Source organism: Nilaparvata lugens, chromosome 5 (genome assembly GCF_014356525.2).
Source record: "Nilaparvata lugens isolate BPH chromosome 5, ASM1435652v1, whole genome shotgun sequence".
Taxonomy (NCBI): Eukaryota; Metazoa; Arthropoda; class Insecta; order Hemiptera; family Delphacidae; genus Nilaparvata; species Nilaparvata lugens.
The window spans coordinates 7,867,640-7,892,297 of NC_052508.1; the positions used below are offsets into that span (position 1 = coordinate 7,867,640).

At 36.5% G+C, this 24,658-nt stretch overlaps 2 protein-coding genes across 5 annotated transcripts in view; both read left to right on the plus strand.

The window, feature by feature from the left end:
• LOC120351561 (neurexin-1b-like) overlaps window positions 1-16,979 on the plus strand; it is a 54,016-nt gene extending 37,037 nt beyond the window's left edge. The window contains 9 exon segments of the mRNA XM_039429364.1: window positions 2,786-3,002; window positions 4,428-4,506; window positions 4,508-4,613; window positions 5,392-5,559; window positions 7,635-7,803; window positions 9,228-9,343; window positions 12,717-12,823; window positions 15,717-16,038; window positions 16,852-16,979. Of these exon segments, the coding sequence (XP_039285298.1) occupies window positions 2,786-3,002; window positions 4,428-4,506; window positions 4,508-4,613; window positions 5,392-5,559; window positions 7,635-7,803; window positions 9,228-9,343; window positions 12,717-12,823; window positions 15,717-16,038; window positions 16,852-16,979 (1,412 nt within the window).
• A 4,406-nt stretch (window positions 16,980-21,385) lies between these two features.
• The window catches only part of LOC111055456 (neurexin-4), a 59,186-nt gene continuing 55,913 nt past the window's right edge, over window positions 21,386-24,658 (plus strand). For all 4 annotated transcript variants that reach the window (XR_005571484.1, XR_005571485.1, XM_039429840.1 and 1 more), the window contains exons 1-3: window positions 21,386-21,501; window positions 22,036-22,174; window positions 24,263-24,351. Coding sequence is in view for 2 of the 4 variants with exons in the window: in XM_039429840.1 (XP_039285774.1) it covers window positions 22,123-22,174; window positions 24,263-24,351 (141 nt within the window). In the remaining 2 variants the exon portion in view is untranslated. The remainder of the gene's footprint in view (window positions 21,502-22,035; window positions 22,175-24,262; window positions 24,352-24,658) is intronic.

The window sequence follows — 24,658 nt, forward strand, 5'->3', positions numbered from 1 at the left end:
GCCATTTGAATCTTGGCGCCTTCGAGCAGTTACTGCATGGTGCTGCACTCTGCGATTGATATTGGTTGTCAGTTGTCACTTGTCAGCTGTGATTTTCTTTTGCAGACGATGTTCGAAGTCGAGTTCAAGCTGTTGAAGTTTGGCACATTGGCAGCCGGCTTTGGCCTTATTATTTGTTTTTCTCGTATGTCCCGATAGATATAAATATTTATTGTAGTTTTATGTACTCTGAAAAGCAGGGCTTCGATAATTAATACCCAAATATTTAAAGTGATAATTATCTGAATTCGAATTTGTAAGCCCAACTACGGTACTGAATACTATTCTGTGAACCACCGTTGCAGTTTAAACTTTTCCGAACTTTGTCACGGAGGTATTTCCCGTCCTGGGGTTTGTTTGTATTCCATGACCATCTTTCCAAATTACTCATCCTATGTCTTTGCAAATACCACTAGTAATAATCAATTACAGAAAACAATGGTTCTACACAGTGGTAAGTTTACGATCATTTGCATGCTACATGAAGTAGGTAGGTATGCTCACGTTTGCATTGATTTGCATTGATGCTCACGTTTAACCCTTTCAATCTTTATATTATTTTTGAAAAACTATTCTCATATAGTCCACTTTTGAATTTAACACTGGCCTTAGTCAAATTTATTAAAAAATGGCATCTATTCTGTAGCCTAATGATAGCTCTTCAATGCATCATATCATTAAATTTTCTGATTCTTGAACAAGCTGCAAAATGAAGTAAAGTGAAATAGATAGAATAGAGCTGAATAAGATCGAGTGAGATGTAATATAATAGAATTTCTACAGCCTTATCGTATATGGTAACTCTTCAATACCTCATATCATTGTATCATTTAAAGATTCAGTATCAATTGTTCATGCTGAAAAATGCAAACTGAAATCAGGTAGAAAAGAGCTGAATGAAGATGAGAGAAATGTAATGGAGGAAATTGAAGTGTAAATAGAAAGAAATAAATATTATGCAAATCAGTGTCATCACTTATTTTTACAAATTAGACTAGAATCAAGTCTATATGTATATAGCCAGTATCTCTTTAGTTCCCTGTTACTGTTGAGAAGAGGACATCATAGCTTTCAGCAGAGAGGACATGTACATAGTCACAACACAAGAAGGAGAAATGACACCAATTTGCCTCAGGCCAGACTGACTCGATCTCATAATTGACCGAGCGAAGTGAGGTCTAAGATTCAAGTCGACGGTTTTGGCATTTCTCTCAATGTTTAAATGTTTATTGACCGAGCGAAGTGAGGTCTAAGATGCAAGTCGACGGTTTGGCATTTCTCTTAATGTTTAAATGTTTGAATGTTTATATGTCCAAATGTTTATATGTTGCGCATTTACGGCGAAACGCGGTAATAGATTTTCATGAAATTTGACAGGGATGTTCCTTTTTCAATTGCGCGTCGACTTATATACAAGGTTTTTGAAAATTTTGCATTTCAAGGATAATATAAAAGGGAAAAAGGAGCCTCCTTCATGCGCCAATATTAGAGTAAAAATCTGGTGTGGCGCACTCACACAACTTTCCTTGCCGTTATTAAAATTGATCACCTGACGCTAGTGTTCCCGCGCATCTCAAGTCTACTATTCAAAGATTTGAGCCAGCTGGTGACAGGGCCATTATAACGCTGGAGACACACATGAGGTCTGCTATCTCTTCATAGTGAATGATTTAATAGAATCAACATTAATTTGCAATTGAATAATCACATTTTCTCGAATTTAAAGCTTATTTTCAAATTCAGGTGAAAATGTTACTGAACATTAATTGTAGAGATTTTCATGCTCAATCTACTCCACTTGATTTTTTTTTTTTTTGTTTCAATTGTATCTGAAGCCTGATAATTGGGAATCTATCTGCATTGATAGAACGGAGCTCCTGAAATTTTTACAGATATGGGACTTGTGGCAGTTGATAGAGCTTATCGATGACTATTTTAGGTATGAATTTGATCAAAATCGTTGGAGCCGTTTCCGAGAAAATCACGAAAAACCCTTTTTTTGACAACATTTTTGCCATTTTAGCCGCCATCTTGAATTGCATTTGATCGAAATTGTTCGTGTCGGATCCTTATAGTGGAAGGACCTTAAGTTCCAAATTTCAAGTCATTCTGTTAATTGGGAGATGAGATATCGTGTACACAGACGCACACACACACACACACACATACATACATACAGACCAATACCCAAAAACCAGTTTTTTGGACTCAGGTGACCTTGAAACGTATAGAAATTTAGAAATCAGGGTACCTTAATTTTTTTCGGAAAGCAATAATTTCCTTACCTATGGTAATAGGGCAAGGAAAGTAAAAATCATACTATAGAATTATTCATCATAAATCAGCTGAAAAGTGATTACACAGATGTGTGGAGAAGCCAGTCTATTGCTGTATTTCCATAAGGTCTATAGTTTCAATCAGGTACTTGTGGATGAGAATACGGCGTGATGTCTACTGTTCACAGAACTACTAGTAACTTCCCTGTCCGTGCACTTGAGATTTACAACAGGATGCCGGTGTATTTCCGTGAGGAAAAAATCTTCAAAAAGGCACTTCGTGAGAAACTTGTGAGTCTGGCTCCCTACTCCCTGGATGAAGAGTCAATCCAATGTTTTCTGAGATCTATTACTGGCCTCCCAGTCTAGTTATCAAGTTTTAAGTTTTATTTTTTATGACGCAATCTATCCAGCAAGTGCTGATTATAGATGGAGACTACTGGATTAAATTGATTTTTGTTTTGTTTTAGACACTCTACCACCCTACCTACACATGCTCAAACCTCAAGAGGAACTGGAAAAAGGGGCCAACGCCCTGAAAAGCACCCTGGTTCCCCCCCTGCCACTGGAGGAGAGGGGGATCGAACTGACCTTCCCCGAAACCGGACATGAGAAAGTCTTCATGATGGCAAAGAGTAACGCTTTCATACAGCTCGATGGAAACCGTATTCCAACCTTCCAGTTGAGGTAAGACGATGATCAGTCATCAATCAATAGGGTAGGCAGTCGATCAATATCCTATTGAAAGACCAACTAATTCTTCATTCAATCAGATCAGTATAAGTACTGTCACTATATACATTGGTGCTTGCAATATATTATTCTTGTTCTGATTTTCCAATATATTGTTTGGATTGATAAGAGAAGTCCAGAGCCTTTTTATCCATGCAAAATTCCCTTGTGTGTGATATAGTGTGTGAGTTCAGAGTTCAGCTACTTTCTTCAAATCCAGTCATTGGACAGAAGAATTCGCTCTTGCCGGTTTTTTAGATTATGAAATGTTCTATTAAATAAAATCATTCGGAACTCTCTATTTTCAATGATAATTTTCAAAAATTAGTAAAATTCTAAGAACGAACCAATGTTGATGAGTTTTAGTTTTTAATCAACAATATCTTCCGATGGTCACCATGAAATCCCTCTGGGCGTAATTCTGTGCTGTGAGGCCTGAGACCAGTCTATTTTAATTTCTTGTAGAGATTTTTTGTATTTTTTGGCAGAAATAAATAACTATTGTAAATAAGGTAGAGCGCTGCATTTCATATAGATTTCAAGGTACACCTGATAACAACAATTCTCCTTGGATTTTGAAAAACACCTAGTTCTTAGTTTCAACTATCATCACTAACTCATTGTCCTCACATTGAGATTTCGTATAATCTTACGATTTCATAAGATCATGTTATATGAGAATAATCCGTTGGATGCACTTTCCGTATTTCCTAGTGGAGAGACGCGCATAAGGACAATTTAAGGATCAAAATTTCAAACACTAATTTTAACACAATGATCAGATTTTCTTGTATTACATCTCATTCTTCTCAGCTTGTCAAGACGGTTAAAAATTATGTATTGACTTGTGTATCGACGTGAATTTAACTTGTGATACAAGGTTATGAACCGCCTCGATCATATTATTGTATAATAGCTGGTAGCCCGTGCTTCGCAAGGGTCTAGTTAAAAACTTGACCAACTGTAGTCTTAAAGAACTAAAACTGAGCCTTTAACCATCGTTGGTAAATTAAGAATCTATATGCAAAATTTCAAGTTAATCAGTTGAGTAGTTGAGACGTGATGATGCGTCATTCGTGAATTTCCTATCTCGCCAGTTATTACATTCCAGTTATTACATCTTTCCTTTTATTACATTAAAGATTACAGATTATGATTTATGACTTAATGGATGTAATAAATGAATGAATCTGCAGGCTATGCCGGGAAATCTTGTCAATATCTTTTGAGTATATTTTTCACATTAAATTATACCCGATTTCATTATATTCCTATTTCTCGATAATATTATTGTGTGTATTATGATTTGTGAAAGTTAATGAATGTAATGAGTGAATGAATTATGATGTGTGACTCTTTATGAATAAAATTAATTTGCAGGCTATGTCGGGAAATCTCATTCCAGTTCAGGACAAAGTTGCCGCATGGCTTACTGGTGTATCACAGCGTGAAGGACCGGCCCCGAGGGTCTCGACCCGTATGCGCTCTACGTCATCGTGGAGAAGGGTCAACTCAAGGTCGTACATGTTTTCGGCAAGCATTCCACCTCGGTTATTGTCGGAGAGGGTAAGCAATTATTATATTATTACTTTATTACGATTATTTATTTATTACCTCTTGATTATAATGACTAATATGATAATAAAAATTCTTGATAATAATGATCCACTCTAAAATAGGCCTAATAATAATTTAGTGATAATATCACTCCTTTTAATCGCCTTAGATAATATTACTCTTCTTCTACTTCTTTTTTCAGCTCCTACTTCTGAAACTACTCCTCCTCCCACATCTTCTGCTCATCCTCCTTCTCCTACTCGTCCTTTTTCTCCTTCTCCTTCTTCTCCTTCTCATCGTCCTCCTCCACCTTCTTTTCCTCTATTTTTCTTCCTCTTCTTCATCATCATCTTTACCTCCTTTGCACCTTCTTCCATTAACATTAGTTCCTCCCATTTCACCAACTCTCTCTTCACCTTCCTTTTCCTCATTCATCTTTCTCTACACTCAATTCTTACTTCGGTCACCCGACAACCCATTCATGGTTCGACATCAAATCCAACATTTTAGATGTTGGACCTCATGTATGTTGGACAAGTAATCGGATATTGTTTTTGATCGGAAATTGTATTTACCAAAATATCGATTCTCTCCACCACTCTATCCCATCACATTACAATAGTCTTTTTGTTTCTTTCATTTCATTTATAGATTGATAGATACAATATAATTCTCAACTATGAATGATTGGGGAAGGAACAACAGGCTTAAAGCCCAAAACTGTTCCTTTTTTTGATCCATTGATCCATTTCGACAAATAAATAATTTGATTTTACTGTGTGTGCAGGGTTGAACAGAGACACCTGGCACAGTGTGATGGTGCGTATTGACGTGCACGGAGCCAAACTGATTGCCAAAGTGGATGACAAACTGGCAGAGACCAACATCCTCGGACTGGATGCATCCAACAGCTATGGTGTCGCCACAGACCTTACGTCCGTTGTTCTCATTGGAGGTATCACCATAAATAGTTATTTTGAAAGTTCCATTTAATTCAATCCAATTTATTTTACCAAAAACACAAAAATAAAACAAAAGTTGTAACAGTTAGACAAAGTCAATAATTATTATTCTAAATAGCTATATATCAACGATCTTATTCTTATACGGCTGGCGGTAAAGACTTAAGTTATGGCATAAGTGGAATGTAAAATCTTATAAACTCTTTCTAATTACAGATGGAAATTACTGAGATATTGCAATTATTCAAATGCTAATGAATTTATTATTATTAAATGATAATCCAAATTAAATGCTGTAATTCACCCCGAAGACTGCTCTACTGAAAATATTGACAACAGGGTAAACAGCTAGATGGAAATTCGATGAGCGCTATTATTCACAAATTATTTGTCAGCCCGGGAATCGAACCCTGTACCTCCCAATTGCCAGTCAGGAATGCTTACCCTTACACCAAACTGACAATCTCTGGATAGCAGCGCTCATTTTATACGAAGCCATAGCGGCCAGCCAGTCTTCTTGGTTCGATTCCCGGGCTGACAATAATTTTGAATAGTAGCGCTCATCGAATTACCATCTATAGTGAGGTCCACGTTATAATGACAGTATTTGATAAACTTTGATTTTGCTATCCTTGTCTATCGTTCGACAAAGCAGGTGGTACTATCCTTTTCTAGCTCCACAACGAAGCCAAATCTGTTTTTGACGATGTAGAAATATAATTAGTTAAGGCAGAGTATAGGCAACGCTGTCCATCTTTATCCACTGCCATTATAACGTGGACCTCACTATAGCTGTTTACCCTGTTGTTGATATTTTCAGTAGCAGAAGTCTTCGGGGTGAATTACAGCATTTAATTTGGATTTTCGTTTAATAATAATAATAATTCATTCATTAGCATTTTAATAATCGCAATATCTGAGAAATTTCCATCTGTAGACTGACTGGTCGCTATGGCTTCGTATAAAATGAGCGCTGCTATCCCGAGATTGTCAGTTTGGTTTAAAGGTAAGCATTCCTGACCGTCAATTGGGAGGTACAGGGTTCGATTCCCGGGCTGACAAATAATTGTTGAATAGTAGCGCTCATCGAATTTCCATCTTTCTAATCCTTAATCCAATCATTTTGAATGGAATCTTATTATATAAACAATAGAAAGTATATTTAACATAAAATCCTATCAATTGTGAACTAATTCTGACAATAATGATGAATAGTTTCAAAAGTTGGAAGTGTGGAAATATGTCTATGATTAATTTCACTAAGACCTGGTTGCAAAAGCCAGGATTTTGATCATGATTTGTCAATCAGAGGCTTCTCTGATGTAGTGATATTCACTCGCACGATAATTTCACAACGACCAATCAGATTGCGTGAAAAAAGGGTGTGTTCTGAAAGAAAATGGCTGCTTGCATGTGATTGGTCGAAACTTTGTGACTTTGTGGCAGGCAGCTGACGCTTAAGAAGGCATCCACCAATAGAATTTGAGAAGGGAGTGACCGAGTGAGTTTATCGACTTCTGGTATCTTATTGGAAGGCTGACTGTTGAACCATATTTTTAGTAGGGTTTTCCTTAAGGGCCGGCTTTCGAGCTCGGGATTTAGCTAAACTCTAGACTTTAAACAGCTGGAGTCAGAAAATTGGCTTTCTGAAACGGGGCGTAGTCGCAGTCTACGTTCAAATTAAATTTCGAAAAACTAGAGAATTGAATACAGAATAAAATAAAGAGAAAATAGTGTAAAGTTTCAGCTATTTTGTATTATTTAATTTCATCGAGGTAAAACGTTTCCAATATTATAGAATTTAGGAAATAAAGATTGTCATAAAAACTGCGACTACGCCCCGTTTCGGAAAGTCAATTTTCTGGCTCCAGCTGTTTAAAGTCTATAACTTAGCTAAATCCCGAGCTCGGAAACCGGCCTTAAATGTCATTTAGTGACATCAATGTATATTGATGTCAATTCTATGGATGATTATTCTTGAAACTAACAAAGCTCATTATATTATCTTCCCATCCATTTTAGTTCGCTAATTGATCCTTATACCTCTGAAAATTCTCCATTTTTACAGGTCTAAGTCCCGAAGAGAAGTTGCATGGCGTAAAGTACATAATTGAGTCATTTGTTGGCTGCATCAAAGACATGGTTCTGAAAGCGGGTAAAGCTGCCTTTGACTTGCTGCCCATCAAACCCCTCATAGCAACTAAACACGACAATGTACAGGAGGGGTGCATTAACAAGTGAGTTACATATTCAGTCATAATTTTTTATCAATTTTCAATCTCATAATCTATTCTATAGTTTATGTTAAATTATAATAGAAATAGCTATAAATCAGATAGAATTAAGCTCGGGACACATAATATAACCGCACCGAGCCCGTGCCGAGGTAGACTACGGCCGAGCTACGTCCGCGACACGGTGATGGTGGTAGGAGAACACACATATCCGTGCGACAGCCGAGCGGCAGCAGTGTCTCAGTTCTGTAGTGCTACTGTCGTCTGATTTCTGAATGTGTTAAACTATTATAACAGTATCAAAGCTTGTTACATCCGATTTAAATTTATATTTTTCAAATTTTAAACTAATTACCTGTAGATACAGAAGATGAGAATCATAGTGCTGGTATATATTCCGGTGCATTAAGGTTGGCGCACACAGATCGTCATCGGACGGACGGCACGCATCGGACGGATCGGACGATTAGATTTGATGCATTGTTTTCAATTGGAGTGCGCATACTCATATGATGCGGATCGGTTTGCACAATCCAATTGAAAACAATGCAACAAAAATAATAATCACATGCGTGCCGTCCGTCCGATGACGATCTGTGTGCGCCTACCTTTACAATACCACAATCAGTCATGTATCGTAAATATTATCTATATATCAGCAAAAAATTGTTATCTTCTGCCTTATGTATATCTAAACGTAATTAGTTTTAAATAAAAATTTGAGACAGTCATGGGTTCCTTCTTTTATACGTTTTGTTGTTTATTTTATCATTTATTATAAATGATGTCTATACCTTTGGCTTAAGTTATTTGGTTCTACTTTTATTTTTGGTTTAACTTATTTTTTCGTTCAACCATATTTGTCATAAAATACATATTTGTCAATCGTACAAAACTGGAAAATCCCGTATCTCTTCAATCAGTTTTCCATTCTCCATGTTGAACGAGGCCGCACTGTCTCCGTCAAAAAGTAAACTGAACTTGACGGTGACGGCGCGGGCACGGCTCGGGTAACAAACACGCTGACGGTGCTGACGCGGTGCGGTAGTATGTGTCCCTACACGTTTGAAAGCATTTGTTTTCTCACTTGCCATAGTACGTTCGTCACACGGCAGTGCCGCGGCGCGGGCTCGGTACGGATATGTGTGTCCCGACCATAATTAGTCCAAAACGGCGCCGCGCCGCGCTCGCAGTGCGCAGTCCTTTTTACGCTCTTCTGCGCGCCGCGGCGCTCCACCGACCTGATGCACGCTCACCTCTAAAGTCAGAGATTAGTAGCCCTTAATCTGATGCAATCATTTCAATTTTCTCTTATGCATATTATTTCACTTCTCTTCTTTAAATGAGTAGCTCTCTTCTCCTTATCATTTTGCTAATCTTGAATCTCTCTTTCAAAGTGTTGTTTTGTCTCTGTCTCTCTCCTACAGATGTCGCACCCGTGAGAACCTGTGTTTTGTAGGCAGCATGTGCATCAATCATTACAACGAATTGTCATGTGACTGCTTCGGAACCTGCTACGAGGGAGAACTATGTGATGTTTACAGTGAGTACTTCAAAATTTCTAAAAAATACTTCAGAAACCAGAAAAAGAGTTTTGAAAGTCAGTTTATTCCTGATCTTATAACAACTTAGGTCCATATTGAAAGCCATTTCAAGTTCAAACTTAGGACCGACTTCACCAAAACGAAACTTGGTTTGATTTTTATCAGCTTCATGACCACTTGAATTTTCCAAGCCAGCTCTCAGCTTGAACTTGAGGCCCAAATCCACCAAAAAAGAAAACTTGGTTTGAGCGCCAGTTGATTCTAGATAAACAAAAATCTGGTGTGGCGCACTCACACAACTTTCCTTGCCGTTATGAGAATTGATCACCTGACGCTAGTTTTCACGCGCATCTCAAGTCTACTTATCAACAAAGAACTGAGCCAGCTGGTAACAGGACAATAACGCTGGAGACATACGAGGTCTGCTATCTCTTCATAGTGAATCATTCAATAGAATCAACAGTTGCCAACAGTTCAATAGAATAATCATATTTTCTCGAGCTTATTTTCAATTTTAGGTGAAAATGTTACTGAACATTAATTGTAGAGATTTTCATGCTCAATCTTTCCCACTCGAATTTTTTGTTCAAATTGTATCTGAAGACTGATAATTGGGAATCTAAAATCCAACTTTGCATAGATGGGGCGGAGCTCCTGAAATTTTTACAGATATGGGACTAGTGGCAGTTGATAGAGCTTATTATGACTATATTAGGTATAAAGTTGATCATAATTGTTGGAGCCGTTTTCGAGAAAATAGCGAAAACCTTGTTTTTGACAACATTTTCTCCATTTTAGCCACCATCTTGAATTGCATTTGATCGAAATTGTTCGTGTCGGATCCTTTTATTGTTAAGGACCTTAAGTTCCAAATTCCAAGTCATTCCGTTAATGGGAGATGAGATATCGTGTACACAGACGCACATACACTCATACACACACACACACACACACACAACACACACACACACACACACACCACACACACACACACACACACACACACACACACCACACACACACACACACACACACACACACACACACACCACACACACACACACACTCACACACACACATAGAGACCATTACCCAAAAACCACTTTTTTGGACTCAGGGGACCTTGAAATGTATAGAAATTTAGAAATTGGGGTACCTTATTTTTTTCGGAAAGCAATACTTTCCTTACCTATGGTAATAGGGTAAGGAAAGTAAAAATCATATTACAAACCAATTTAAAATCATCTGACTTAGAACCAACTGCCGTTCAAACCTAGTTTTCGTTTTTGGTGAATTAGGGCCTCAAGTTCAAGCTGAGAACTGGCTTGGCAAAATCAAGTGATCATGAAGCTGATAAAACATGATCTCAGCTAAAATTTGACGAGGTTCGAACTTGAAATCGTTTTCAATAGGGGTCTTATGCACCATTCACGTTGAACACTAAACCACGTTTACTTGTAGATATGGTTGTATTTATGATAATGTGTTTCATACGGGGTTTAAACGAACAGCTGACATTTCTCCGTTTAAACCAATCTACTCAAAATACAGGAAATTTGTATTCTAGTTTATTTATTTCTGGACTGAAAAGTGGACTCAAATCAATTCAAGTGTAATTTTTATTCATTCATAACCCTTCCTCCATTGTATTATCATTCATCCCATCCTCATCACCTAGGCTTAGAATACTTCTAGAAAGTCGCCTTTGTGAAATAATAAATAATAAAATAGGTGCCTTGGTTTAAACCGAGTATCTGCTGCATACGGGCTTACTCTAGTTACAAACACATCGATTTTCGGACGTACGATTTTGTGCCGTCCTTAATCTGGTAGATTTCATACTGATGGTAAGAAATCGACGTCCAAAAATCGATGTGTTTGTAACTGGCTATAGTGTCAGTGTAGAATTATTAATAATTAGTGAGTTCTTCCATAGAGGAAAGATAGCATAAGAAGATATTTTTGTTGACTGTAACACTTCCCTTTTTCTGCCAAAACAGGTTTTGTAACCTTTGGGATTATTTTCCATGATAATGATTTTTTGTAATGCTCTTTAGGGTATGATTATGATTTTTTTAGTTATCTTGTAATTATTTCCGTAACTGGTAATTTCATGCTTTGTGTATATTGTAAAAAAATGGAACATAAATTGATTTTGATTTGTATATCCAATGGAATAGGACGCTTATGTTTTAAATTCCACTGTTAACTCAAGCCGATAGTCCTAGTATTCATTGTTTGTGAATATCTATGTGACACTGTCGGTCTCTCATACTGTGCCATTCTCACACTCTCACCCCAACAAAACAGTAATAATAGACAGAAGTCAACAGTAATCGGCTTGGGTTAACGAAAAATCGGCTTGATATTTGAAATAAGGCGTTTATGTTTTAAATTTCACTGTTATCTCAAGCCGATAGTCCTAGTAGTTATATTTTGTGAGGCTTTGTGTCGCTGGTAGTCTCTCATACTGTGCCGTTTTACACTCTCACCCGAACAAAACAGTGATGATAGACAGTAGTTGACAGTAATCTGCTTGAGTCAACAGAAAATCGGCTTGGAGCATAAACGATCTTTACCATGGGATAGCAAATATGCTATCTTTCGTATGATATATGCTATTTCGCCACACTGCACAGAAAGCAGCTGTTTTCCAGTCCCTACGTAGATCTCAAAGACATTGTTTGCAGACGACTCTCGTCTGACGTCAGAACAGGTTTCTTTCCGTCCTAGGCCGGAAAGAGTACCCTTTCCAGCCACTAACATGGAACTAAGAAAGGTGATCAAAAAACAGCTGATCAAAAAACTTTTCATTATTTGTGTTTATTATTCAATAATTAAAACATTTATAATAATATCATCTTATTGTCATTTGAAAGAATAAAAAATTATAAACTCAACCTCCCACATAATTGAACATCATCTTTTAGGTTATTTAGACAAATCAGAATAAAAAATAAAAATACTTGGACAATTTCCTGATATCAGATTACCTCAGATTTGCTAGAGCTATCACCTTCCACTTCTGCTTTCGGAAGTGCTTAGTAAACAACTATTCTCATATATAGTATATATATTGTTTATTTTTGTGTGTGGCGAAAAATAGCGTTCGCACCACGGGCAAAAATGTTTTTCCGGCTCTCAATCATTTCTAGTCCTCGGCCTACGGCCTCGGACTTGAAAACCGATTTCGAGCTGGAAAAATCTCATTTTCTGCTCTAGGTGCGAAATATACTAATTTTCTATCTTATGCTATATTATGGCTCCCTACCAATAACTGTATGTGGAACTTGTGTACTTGTGATAGTAGTTGAAGTTTATATAAGGGTATAAAACGTGTTTTATTTTATGATTTGTTTGTTTTTGTTCTAGCGGCGACGATTCTAACACTGAGAGGCTCTTCGTACATGTCGTACAGAGTCTATGATTGGAAGGATCGTGTCCACTCCAGTGTCAATCGTATCGGCATTCACTTCAAGGTGATTTTCGTCACACAATATCAATTTCAACTCTTCATTATTTAATTTACTTGAGCCCGGTTGCACAAAAGCCGGTTAAATTTTGTAAGCCCGATGCCTCCACCAAATATGTAAGGGTGGGAAAATGAAAAATAAGAAAAGATCGTACAGGTTTTTGATATTAAAACAAATCAATGAATTATTTATTACGAAATTATATTATTATTAGAATTTACTACGAAAATATAATCAGATGAATATTTCAGGGGCTACTCGCTTTGCTGATCTGTGGTCGTTCAGTTTATGATAATAAAACAATAAGAAAAAAAACAACAAAAATTACTATTTAGAATTTTATAGATCTGAAAAAAAAATTACAATTAACTATGATCTAACAAAAGTCCCTTGGCCTGCTCTTCAAGGTCCAGTTAAACACTCCCGAATTTTAAATAAAAAAAAATGTATAAAAAAACTCTGCCAGTTGATTGAATCAAAAACACCAGCTTTCCCTACAAGATTCAAATCCTGAAAATACAATAATTATGTAGGTTTAAACTGCCCGGACTGTGACAGCCTATAATTGAATTCTCAAGACAGAATCCTTCAGGTATCCAATGCCTTAACTCAACAACTCACTTCACAAACGTTTCAAGTATACGGGCCTGGAAAGAAAAATTCCAAATCTATTTATGTGAAAAACACATGCAGCCTTGATTCACAGACCAAAAGTCAACTCACTCTTGTTTGTATAGCATGGAGCTAAAACCCATAATATTGCCTTCACGAAACGTGATAAAAAAACACGTTTCATCTTTGTACATTGGAGATCTTCTCGCTTTATCAATTATATTTAATAATAATTAAATCCGCGACCAGATTTCCAATTCACAAAATAATATTTCAAAAATTGAATAGGTTTTGATGTCATGTATGACAATTTCAATCGTGATTCATTTCACGAGAATCAATCAGATCAAAGGAACCAATCAGAAAAAGGTTTTTTTTTCAAAGAAAGGCTTCTCTGATTGGTTCTCGTGGAATCAATCACGATTAAAATTTGTGCAACTGGCACATCATCTTTGAACATGGAATTAATGTGTACGTTCTGTGTACAGTAAATTGTTCCAGTTCCAATCGTGAATTGTTCCATCACGTGACTAGTGAAAATGTTCCCATGGAACGCCATTTCAAAATCGTTGGTTCAAGCTTTTGGCGCGCACATATAAAGTTGATTTACACTAAAATGTGTCGTTTACTAGCTGCGTGAATGAAGAAAGGCTGTTTTACAAACCTACCGTCTAGAAAAGTGTGAATTTCTTTTATTCCATTACTCTCAAACTTTCTATCGCGAAAAATTCATTTAATGAATGGTTATCAAACATCAGATTGTTGGTTATGTATTCTATGCTATGCAATGTAAACAAACTATCAGCGCATGCGCAGAGAAGCAAGCACACTAAAATAATCGACCAATGAGAGTTCAGATAGTTGGAACTGTACCAGGTCGGACAATTTACAACACTTCGACTGTGGGGCAGAAAGTTGGAGCTGGAACAGAATCTGTCAAAATTCCTCCCATGGAACGTGGAACTTTTTACTTGGTAAATTGTGAATCGGACAATTTACCACATTCCATGTACACAGAACGGGCCCATTCATATCACAGAATAGAATGGAATAGTATAGAATTCAATAGTATAGTATAGAATAGACTAAAATAGATTCATAGAATAGAAAACATTACATTATCACATACTACGATATCCATTTTCACACTAGAATACTTAAATGTTTCACTGTTTGGCATTGGAAAATTGAATTTATTACTTTGTATTCATTTTACTCTTGATGATTTTTTTCAAATTTTTTCAAATTCAATTTTATTTATTCAAGTAAGTTACAATACATTCTGGTTCATACACGAATCTACAATAAATTACAGTACAACAGCCAATTATGCAGCAAATTTCACATATTATGAAAACTTATTAATTACAATGAAGATTGAATGCAACATTAGAATATTGATAATATAGTATTGTAATATAACTACATAAATCAGCGGTGTTTCAACAATGAATAAATGATAATTTCAATGAATAAATATACACCCCACTATATATTATATGTGTTGGGGTATAGTGTTTCGTCAACCCTCTGTACTATTATGAGTAGTTGAGTTTTGAATAGAATTCTTGTGAGATCAACAGCATTCACCCGTGCTATTCTAGTGGCACCTTGAAAAGACAGATCAAAACTTTTGACTTCTTAAAGCTAAGGACGGCCATACACGTTGCGGTATACCGGAGAGGTGTTACCTGCGCAGGTGATCTGTACAGGTATACCGAAACGTGTATGTAAGCCACTTCAGGCAAACCTGCACAGGTAGACCGACCTGCGCAGGTGACCGGAGAAGAATCGAATTTCAATTCTTTTCACCTGCACAGGTGTGCTCACCTGAGCGTGTGTGTAGACCGGGACGGTATACCTGCACAGCTTTGAGTCAGTTGTGGTGAATACTCTAACAAACCCACCAAAGTAAGCATGTCATCTTGTTATTTCTCTAACTAAACATCCTCTTTAGTTAACTTCGTTAGTCTAACTTCGTTATTTCTCTAACTAAACATCCTTCATCCATCCGGTTCACCGTAACTTGTGTGAGCTCTTGGCTGTACAGGTATACCGGAGATGAATACCTGCGCAGATATACCTCTCCGGTGTACCGCAACGAGTATGGCTGGCCTAAGGTTCCAAACAGAACGGTCAAGTCGATGTAGAGCTTTCAGTTCAGGTCAGCTTTAGCAGGGAAACATCGCCACCGCTGTATCCCTACTTTTATCTGCTCTGTATAATCCCTCCAAGTCGGAAAATGAACTATAGATCAAACCTTTTTTTCCCTTTTTCTATTTTTCAGACGTGGTTCAATGACTCAGCCCTGTTCTACGCGAGCGGTGAGTCACCGCGTCACCACCACATCGCCGTGTCCATAGTGAACGGCAGTGTGCTGGTGCATGTCGACATGGGCGACGAGTCAGCTGCCACCGTCAGCCAGCTGGGCACAGCTGTCAGCAACAACAGCTGGCACAACCTCACCATTCTGCACAGCCACGATCAGCTGTTGGTATCGCTCGACGATGACGTCAGGCTGTTGGATCTGGGTGAAGGTCAGCTGCAGCATCTCTACATTGACCCGGAGATATACATTGGCGGCGGGCCTGAGCTGCACAAGAGGAAAGGTAAGTGTGTCTCTGGCCTGGTTTCAGAAAAGCCGGTTGAATTTTAACCGTGATTAACTTTACGATAACCAATTAGAAAAGGCTTCTCTGATTGGTTCTCGTGGAATTGTCACGGTTAAAATTTCAGTATTTCTTCTTCTTCTTTTTCGAAGATTTAATGGTCCATTAGATTCAATGAGTGTCCTTGAAACCGTGCCTCAATTTATCAGACATATGTGCAACAGGACCCTCTCTTTCATTATCATCATTAGATTCATCATCTGGATATTATTGTTTAGTATATTTGGATGTCTTCTTTTCATCAACAAAATTGAGATTGTATTCATTTGTCTTCTCAATTATTTTCTTCTATTTTCCTTTTCCAGAATCATCAGATTTATCATTTTCTATTATCTGGATATTATTGTTTAGTATATTTTGATGTATTCTTTCCATTATCAATCGAAATCGTACTATAATTTCTCTTCTCATCATTTTGTATTATCTGGATATTATTGTTTAGTACTGGGTGCGGCAGGAAGGGTGGATGTTTTTAGAACAGATAGTATTCTGATTTGGGTAGTCGGATTGGGCCAGCTGAAGTGAACAAGTGTTCGGTAGATCATACCATTTTTTTCTAGTCATTGTTTAATCGGCATCATGGATTCGTGGAATGTGCAACATCGTGTGTTTACTTACGACAGTTTTGTGCGTAATAATGAGAGTATCATTACAGTTCAGCGCGAGTTTCGTCGTCATTTCAATCTTGCGAGAAATGAAAATGTACCCACTCGTAACACCATTTTACGTTGGGTAAAATCATTCGTTCAGTAGGAACAGTAATGAATAAACGACCACCAGGGCTCATCGCACTGTACGCACTCCACAAAATGTGGGAAGAGTTCGGCAAGCCATACTCTGTAGTCCTAATCGATCTGCTAGGAGACATTCTTCTGAACTGAACATCAGTGATCGGTCAGTAAGGCGTATTTTACATAAAGATCTAGGATTTCATCCCTACAAAATGGCCATGGTTCAACAATTGAATCCTGGCGATTATGTAGAGCGGCTGAATTTTGCTCGAAAAATGTTGTTTACGACAGATGAAGCACATTTTCATTTGAATGGTACCGTTAATCAGCAGAACTATCGTTATTGGTCAGATGAAAATCCAAAATTAATGCATGAGAGACCATTACACAGTCCCAAGGTGACAGTTTGGTGTGCTGTGAGCAATTCGTGAGGAAGTCGAACAAATTGGCAGGGCAATGTTAGAAAGAGTACAATCCAACTTCCGAGAGCGGCTTGTAAAGTGCATTGCTGAAAATGGCCGTCACCTGTCAGATATTGTTTTCAAACATTAATTTTCTAAAATTGTAAAATAATGTGAATATTGTTCTGTAGATAAATGAATCATGACACCTTTATCATGAATTCATGGAACCTATACAGCACTGCCACTATAGTAAAGTGGAATTGAAACATCTTCTGACTCGAAGGGATATTCAGAACATAGAGATAAGTCCAGGCAATGAATGCTCATTTCCAATTAACGGAATGACTTGAAATTGGAACTTAAGGTCCTTACAATATAAGGATCCGACACGAACAATTTCGATCAAATGCAATTCAAGATGGCGGCTAAAATGGAGAAATGTTGTCAAAAACAGGGTTTTTCGCGATTTTCTCGAAAACGGCTCCAACGATTTTGATCAAATTTATACCTAAAATAGTCAATAATAAGCTCTATCAACTGCCACAAGTCCCATATCTGTAAAAATTTCAGGAGCTCCGCCCCATCTATGCAAAGTTTGATTTTAGATTCCAATTATCAGGCTTAAGATACAATTTGAACAAAAAAAAATCGAGTGGAAAGGATTGAGCATGAAAATCTCTACAATTAATGCTCAGTAACATTTTAACCTAAAATTGAAAATAAGCTCGAAATTCGAGAAAATGTGATTATTCAATTGCAAACTGTTGGCAACTGTTGATTCTATTAAATGATTCACTATGAAGATATAGCAGACTTCGTATGTCTCCAGCGTTATTGTCCTGTCACCAGCTGGCTCAGATCTTTGTTATAAGTAGACTTGAGATGCGCGTGAACACTAGCGTCAGGTGATCAATTCTCATAACGGCAAGGAAAGTTGTGTGAGTGCGCCACACCAGATTTTTTCTATCTTTGTTCTTATAATTTTTTTAAAAATCGACGGGAAAAATCCATGCTGATTAGGAGCTTATAAAGCATTAAATGCTCTTCAATTTGATGTATAATTTCACGCTTTTACGGATTTCCCTACACCTTTTGCAACAGCTTTAGTGTTGAGTGTGGAATCTCTATTTTTGCAACAATAGACCAATTGACAAAGGAATTTGGAGGGACTGTTTTAAATAAAATTTTTGACTTTGCAGCTTCGTTGAGAGTTAGTAGGGTTTGCAGTTAGGAGAACATATCAAAAGTCCCCATTCCTAACTCATGTACTAAGGGAATGAGGGTGGTTAAAAGTTGCATTTTCAGCGTTTTGCTTCCACGCTCATATCTTGAGAACAATGCGTTCAACCAAAAATGAAATTTGACTTTGACCTTAAACCCAACTTCGGGGTCGAAAATTGTCTTCTCAACTTTTCCCTCTATAACCTTTCCTTGATTGGACTAGATGGTGGGAGATGGGGAACCCGTTCAGCCAATTGAGAGCCATGAATGAAGTCATAGAAACAAGAGCTGTTGCCAAATTTCCAAAACAGGCTCAGTCTATGCAGTTGAACACAACATCTGCTCCGCATATCCTCCGAGTCGAAAGATGTTTTTATTCTACTATTTATTTGTTAATTAATTGAGACAAAAGGTAGAAACACATTTTGCCTCCTTTACACAATACTATAATTTTAAAAATAATACTTTCCGAAAAAAATGAGGTACACCAATTTCCAAATTTCTCTACGTTTCAAGGTCCACTGTGTCCAAAAAAGTGGTTTTTGGTGTTGGTCTGTATATATGTGTGTGTGTGTGTGGTGTGTGTGTGTGTGTGTGTGTGTGTGTGTGTGTGTGTGTGTGTGTGTGTGTGTGTGTGTGTGTGTGTGTCTGTGTACACGATATATCATCTCCCAATTAACGGAATGACTTGAAATTTGGAACTTAAGGTCCTTACAATATAAGGATCCGACACGAACAATTTCGATCAAATGCAATTCAAGATGGCGGCTGAAATGGAGAAAATGTTGTCAAAAACAGGGTTTTTCGCGATTTTCTCGAAAACGGCTCCAACGATTTTGATCAAATTTATACCTAAAATAGTCATTGATAAGCTATATCAACTGCCAAAAGTCCCATATCTGTAAAAATTTCAGGAGCTCCGCCCCATCTATGCAAAGTTTGATTTTAGATTCCCAATTATCAGGCTTAAGATACAATTTAAACAAAAAAATCGAGTGGACAGGATTGAGCATGAAAATCTCTACAATTAATGTTCAGTAACATTTTAACCTAAAATTGAAAATAAGCTCGAAATTCGAGAAAATGTGATTATTCAATTGCAAACTGTTGGCAACTGTTGATTCTATTAAATGATTCACTATGAAGATATAGCAGACCTCGTATGTCTCCAGCGTTATTGTCCTGTCACCAGCTGGCTCAGATCTTTGTTATAAGTAGACTTGAGATGCGCGTGAACACTAGCGTCAGGTGATCAATTCTCATAACGGCAAGGAAAGTTGTGTGAGTGCGCCACACCAGATTTTTTCTATCTTTGTTCTTATAATTTTTTTAAAAATCGACGGGAAAAATCCATGCTGATTAGGAGCTTATAAAGCATTAAATGCTCTTCAATTTGATGTATAATTTCACGCTTTTACGGATTTCCCTACACCTTTTGCAACAGCTTTAGTGTTGAGTGTGGAATCTCTATTTTTGCAACAATAGACCAATTGACAAAGGAATTTGGAGGGACTGTTTTAAATAAAATTTTTGACTTTGCAGCTTCGTTGAGAGTTAGTAGGGTTTGCAGTTAGGAGAACATATCAAAAGTCCCCATTCCTAACTCATGTACTAAGGGAATGAGGGTGGTTAAAAGTTGCATTTTCAGCGTTTTGCTTCCACGCTCATATCTTGAGAACAATGCGTTCAACCAAAAATGAAATTTGACTTTGACCTTAAACCCAACTTCGGGGTCGAAAATTGTCTTCTCAACTTTTCCCTCTATAACCTTTCCTTGATTGGACTAGATGGTGGGAGATGGGGAACCCGTTCAGCCAATTGAGAGCCATGAATGAAGTCATAGAAACAAGAGCTGTTGCCAAATTTCCAAAACAGGCTCAGTCTATGCAGTTGAACACAACATCTGCTCCGCATATCCTCCGAGTCGAAAGATGTTTTTATTCTACTATTTATTTGTTAATTAATTGAGACAAAAGGTAGAAACACATTTTGCCTCCTTTACACAATACTATAATTTTAAAAATAATACAATTTCCAATAAAAGAAGACGGAAAATAATTAATAAATATATTTCCTCCACATTACCTTAAGACTGTGCATAGGCTAAAAATAAACTCTCTACTGGTGATATTTTTCAGAGTTTTTCGATTTGTATTTATCATCAAGCTATCAGAATGAAAAAGTTTTCTCAGGAAAACATTTTTTTCCGATCATTTCTTTTTGAGATATGAGCGCCTAAAGTTTAGAATTTTGGGACAGAACATTTCAAATTCGGTAAGAGATAAATCTATGAGATTCAGAGGATGAATTTTCATGGTGTTGTTTTTGAATAAAACAGTTTTTTTAAATATCAATTTTTGAGAAAGTTATTCAATTTACTAAAAATGACCAAAAAACTTATAGTTCAGCTATTTTTTGTCATTTTTGGTGAATTGAATAACTTCTCAAAAAATTATATTTCCAATTTTTTGTTTATTCAATCAACAATACAATGAAAATTTATCCTCTGAATCTCATGGATTTATCTCTTACCGAATTTGAAATGTTCTGTCCCAAAAATTTGAACTTTAGGCGCTCATATTTCAAAAAGTAATGATCGGAAAAAATGTTTTCCTGAGAAAACGTTTTCATTTTGATAGCTTGATAATATACAAATCGAAAAACTTCGATTTCCAAACTCAAGTCAAATTCTATATTTTCTAATATATTTGAAACCCCTCCATGTTTTCCAATACTTTTTCCACAAGATAATAGTAAAAGAGTGTATGTATGTCAAATCTTTCAATTCCATATTTACCAAAAAGTTTTTCAAATCTATCATGTTTTTAATATTTTTTTCCCAGGTGAGACTGGTAAACGAGTGTATTCAGAACTTTTCAATTCCATATTTCCTAAAGAGTTTTTCAAACCTTCTTCAACTTTCATATATTTTTTCGTAGGTGAGACTAGTAAACGAAGAGATCCGGTTTGAACTGGTTCCCGACGTGACAAAGAACGTGACTCATCTAACCACCCTCAAGTACGAGAACAAGGGGGCGTGGCATACCGTAAGTTGGTAATAGCACATTTATACACTCGAAATCATTTACATCATTATGGAATTAGAGGGTCACTTTATCATTTTTTGTAACTAGAATTTGCAATTGGATTCTAGATTTTATCATTTTATCCTTCTGTTTTTCTGAATCACTGAGCCAGAATAACGGTTTGCGGGGCTGGTAAACAGATTTGTGATGGGGGTCCGTCACTATTTGTCAGAGCTCAAAACTTCCGTTTCATAACGAGTTTCTAGAGAAATAGTTGATTAGACATTAATTTACTCATTCAAAATTGAACCTGATCTGCTGTTTTATTTTTGTTTAATAGAAATATTTTACATTGTATCCATACTGTCCAAGAGATAAAATAATGCATATGGAACATGAACGACCCCACACTGTATAAACTTAGGGGTTGTTTAGAACATTATTTTTCAGTTATATATTGTAATAATAATAATACATTTTTTCCATATACGATATCATATACATATTCTATCAACAATACATCATTAGTTGAATAATTTGCAATTTTGATTGTAGGTAGAGCTGAACTACACCAGAGGAGAACTTGGCCTGGCTGTTGATTTCAAACACAAAGAAGCCGATCTCTACGGATTGAAATTCAAAATGAGCAAAAAAGTTATCATTGGAAGTGGGATTGGAGCCAAAGCTAGTCTTGGTGAGCAGCTTTAAAATTCAAACCCAATTTCTTTCAAAATTGAGCAAAACGAATGCACGAAAAATATGTTTCTTTAAAATCGGAAACTGCTATACAGTGAGATACAAAACATAGAAAAGTGATCAGTTATAGATAGTTCTCATGACCATAAAAGGACTCCAATTATTTCCTTCGAAAATAGAGTTTCCGTAATTGTGCGTATGAATTTTCAACAATTCATTTCTGATTTCTCTCTTATTTTATATTCATATGAATCATTTCTGAATTCATTTACTCTTCTTGGATGGAAATTACTGAGATATTGCAATAGTTCAAATGCTAATGAACTAATACTAATTTGGATTCTCGTTTGATAATAATAATTTACTCTTCTTCGTTTTTGTGGTATGAATTGATCATTTTGAAAGGTGACTCTCATAACCTATTATTGGACTGTTGTTTAAATTGGAAAGGGGACAGTTTTGGGCTTGAGCCTGTTCATACTTTTCGCAATATACACCGAGATTCAAAAAGAATACCACAACTTTGAAAATTGATAACTCTGCAAAGAATAAACGGAGAGTGGAGAACTATCTGTCATCGATTCGAGGAAGCTCTTAAGGTTTTTTTTAGTTCCTTATTTGGTGCACGACCCCATTGGCACTCATCTGTCCGTGCCTATTTGAATGAAAACTATCCGAGGCAATGGATCGGCCGCCAAGCAGCTCGAGACAGAGCACTTCATCACTGTCCTCCAAGAAGCCCTGACCTCACCCCCTGCGATTTTTTTCTATGGAAGTATGTTACAGATAAGGTGTATCGACTGCCTCTACCAGCTAACATTGAGGAGCTCAAACAAAAAATAACAGCAGCTATACAAACCCGATATGCTACTGAGGGTGTGCAACGAGGTCGAGTATCGTATTGATATCACTCGATTGTCTGGAGGGGGTCACATTGAACATTTGTGAACTTGTTTTCCAGTGGAGAAAAACTTATTTTGATACTCTTCATTTTGATTTATAACTCAAGTTTCTATTATGTTTCCTTGATTGAATACAGATTTTTAAAGTTGTGGTATTCTTTTTGAATCACGGTGTATATCAAGTTATAGGCTGATATAATCATATGGATGGCGATTCATAGTCATAAATATTCATATTCCAATTAAAAACCAATTTGAAATCAATTATTCCTTAACGAACGATGAAACGGACTATAGTGAGGTCCACGTTATAATGGCAGTGTTTGATTAGCAATGGTATTGCTTTCCTTGTTTGTCATTCAACAAAGCGGATAGCGCAATTTCTCACTCTGTTGCCAGATCGGCTTTTAACAATGTAGAATTAATAATTGATTAACAAAATATCCCATCTCAGTTATGAAGAATCATTATGAAATTATTGAAAAATAAAATCTATTGCTTAATGAAATATAACTGATTATTTCAAACGAGAATGAACAATTAATATTACATTAATAAACCTGTATCAGCTATCGTCAAAAAGGCATTGACAAGACAGTGAGGATCGGCAATGTATTTCACCTATCTTTATCCACTGCCATTATAACGTGGATCTCACTGTAGATAGTTCTCATGAGTATAACCTTCCTTCGAAAGTATTTCCTTCGGAAATAGAGTTTCCTGTGCGTATGAATTTTCAATAATTCATTTCTGATTTCTCTCTTATTCTATATTCATATTAAACATTTCTGAATTCATTTCATTTTCTTGGTTTTTGTGGTATGAAAATTCTATTTTAAAAGGTGACTCTCATAACCTATTCTTAGACTGTTGTTTAAATTTGAATAGTGACAGTTTTGGGCTTGAGCCTGATCATCCTTTTCGTAATAGATAAATAAATAAATATAAAGATGTAGGGAAAAATTATAATTATTATATGGTTGGGAACTCACAGTCATATTTCAATTGAAAACCAATTCAAAATCAATTCCTTAACGAACGGTGAAACCGACTAAACCTCTCTTGAGGGAGAATCTGAATACTGGAATTCATATTGATATTCTGATATATATATTTCTGTTTTATGAATGAAATTTCAATTCATTATAGAGAATTTTATATTAATAATGCATTTTGTGTTACAGGGCTGATTGGATGTATGCGGGAAATAATAATCAATGGTGTACAGATGGAACCGCGCTACTTAGTGCGTACTCATCACACTGTGGGACAGGTATGTTTAATTAATTTTCAACTTGTAAGATAATTTAAAATTGCAATCATTTAATGGATGTAACATGTGTACTAAAGATGAGTCAAATCAGTTCAAGCTATCACTGTGCAAACGGCACTAAAGTGCGAGATAAATTACTTTTAACATGAAGAGGAGAAACCCATTTCTCCCTCCACAGTTTGTAGCGTAGACACAGACGGACATCCTGCGCTCAATTGGATGCGCCGTGTCATTTTGCTTCATGTTCTTGTGATGAACACATCTCCGTAACATACACAAACCAATATACCTGCTGACCAGTTCACTT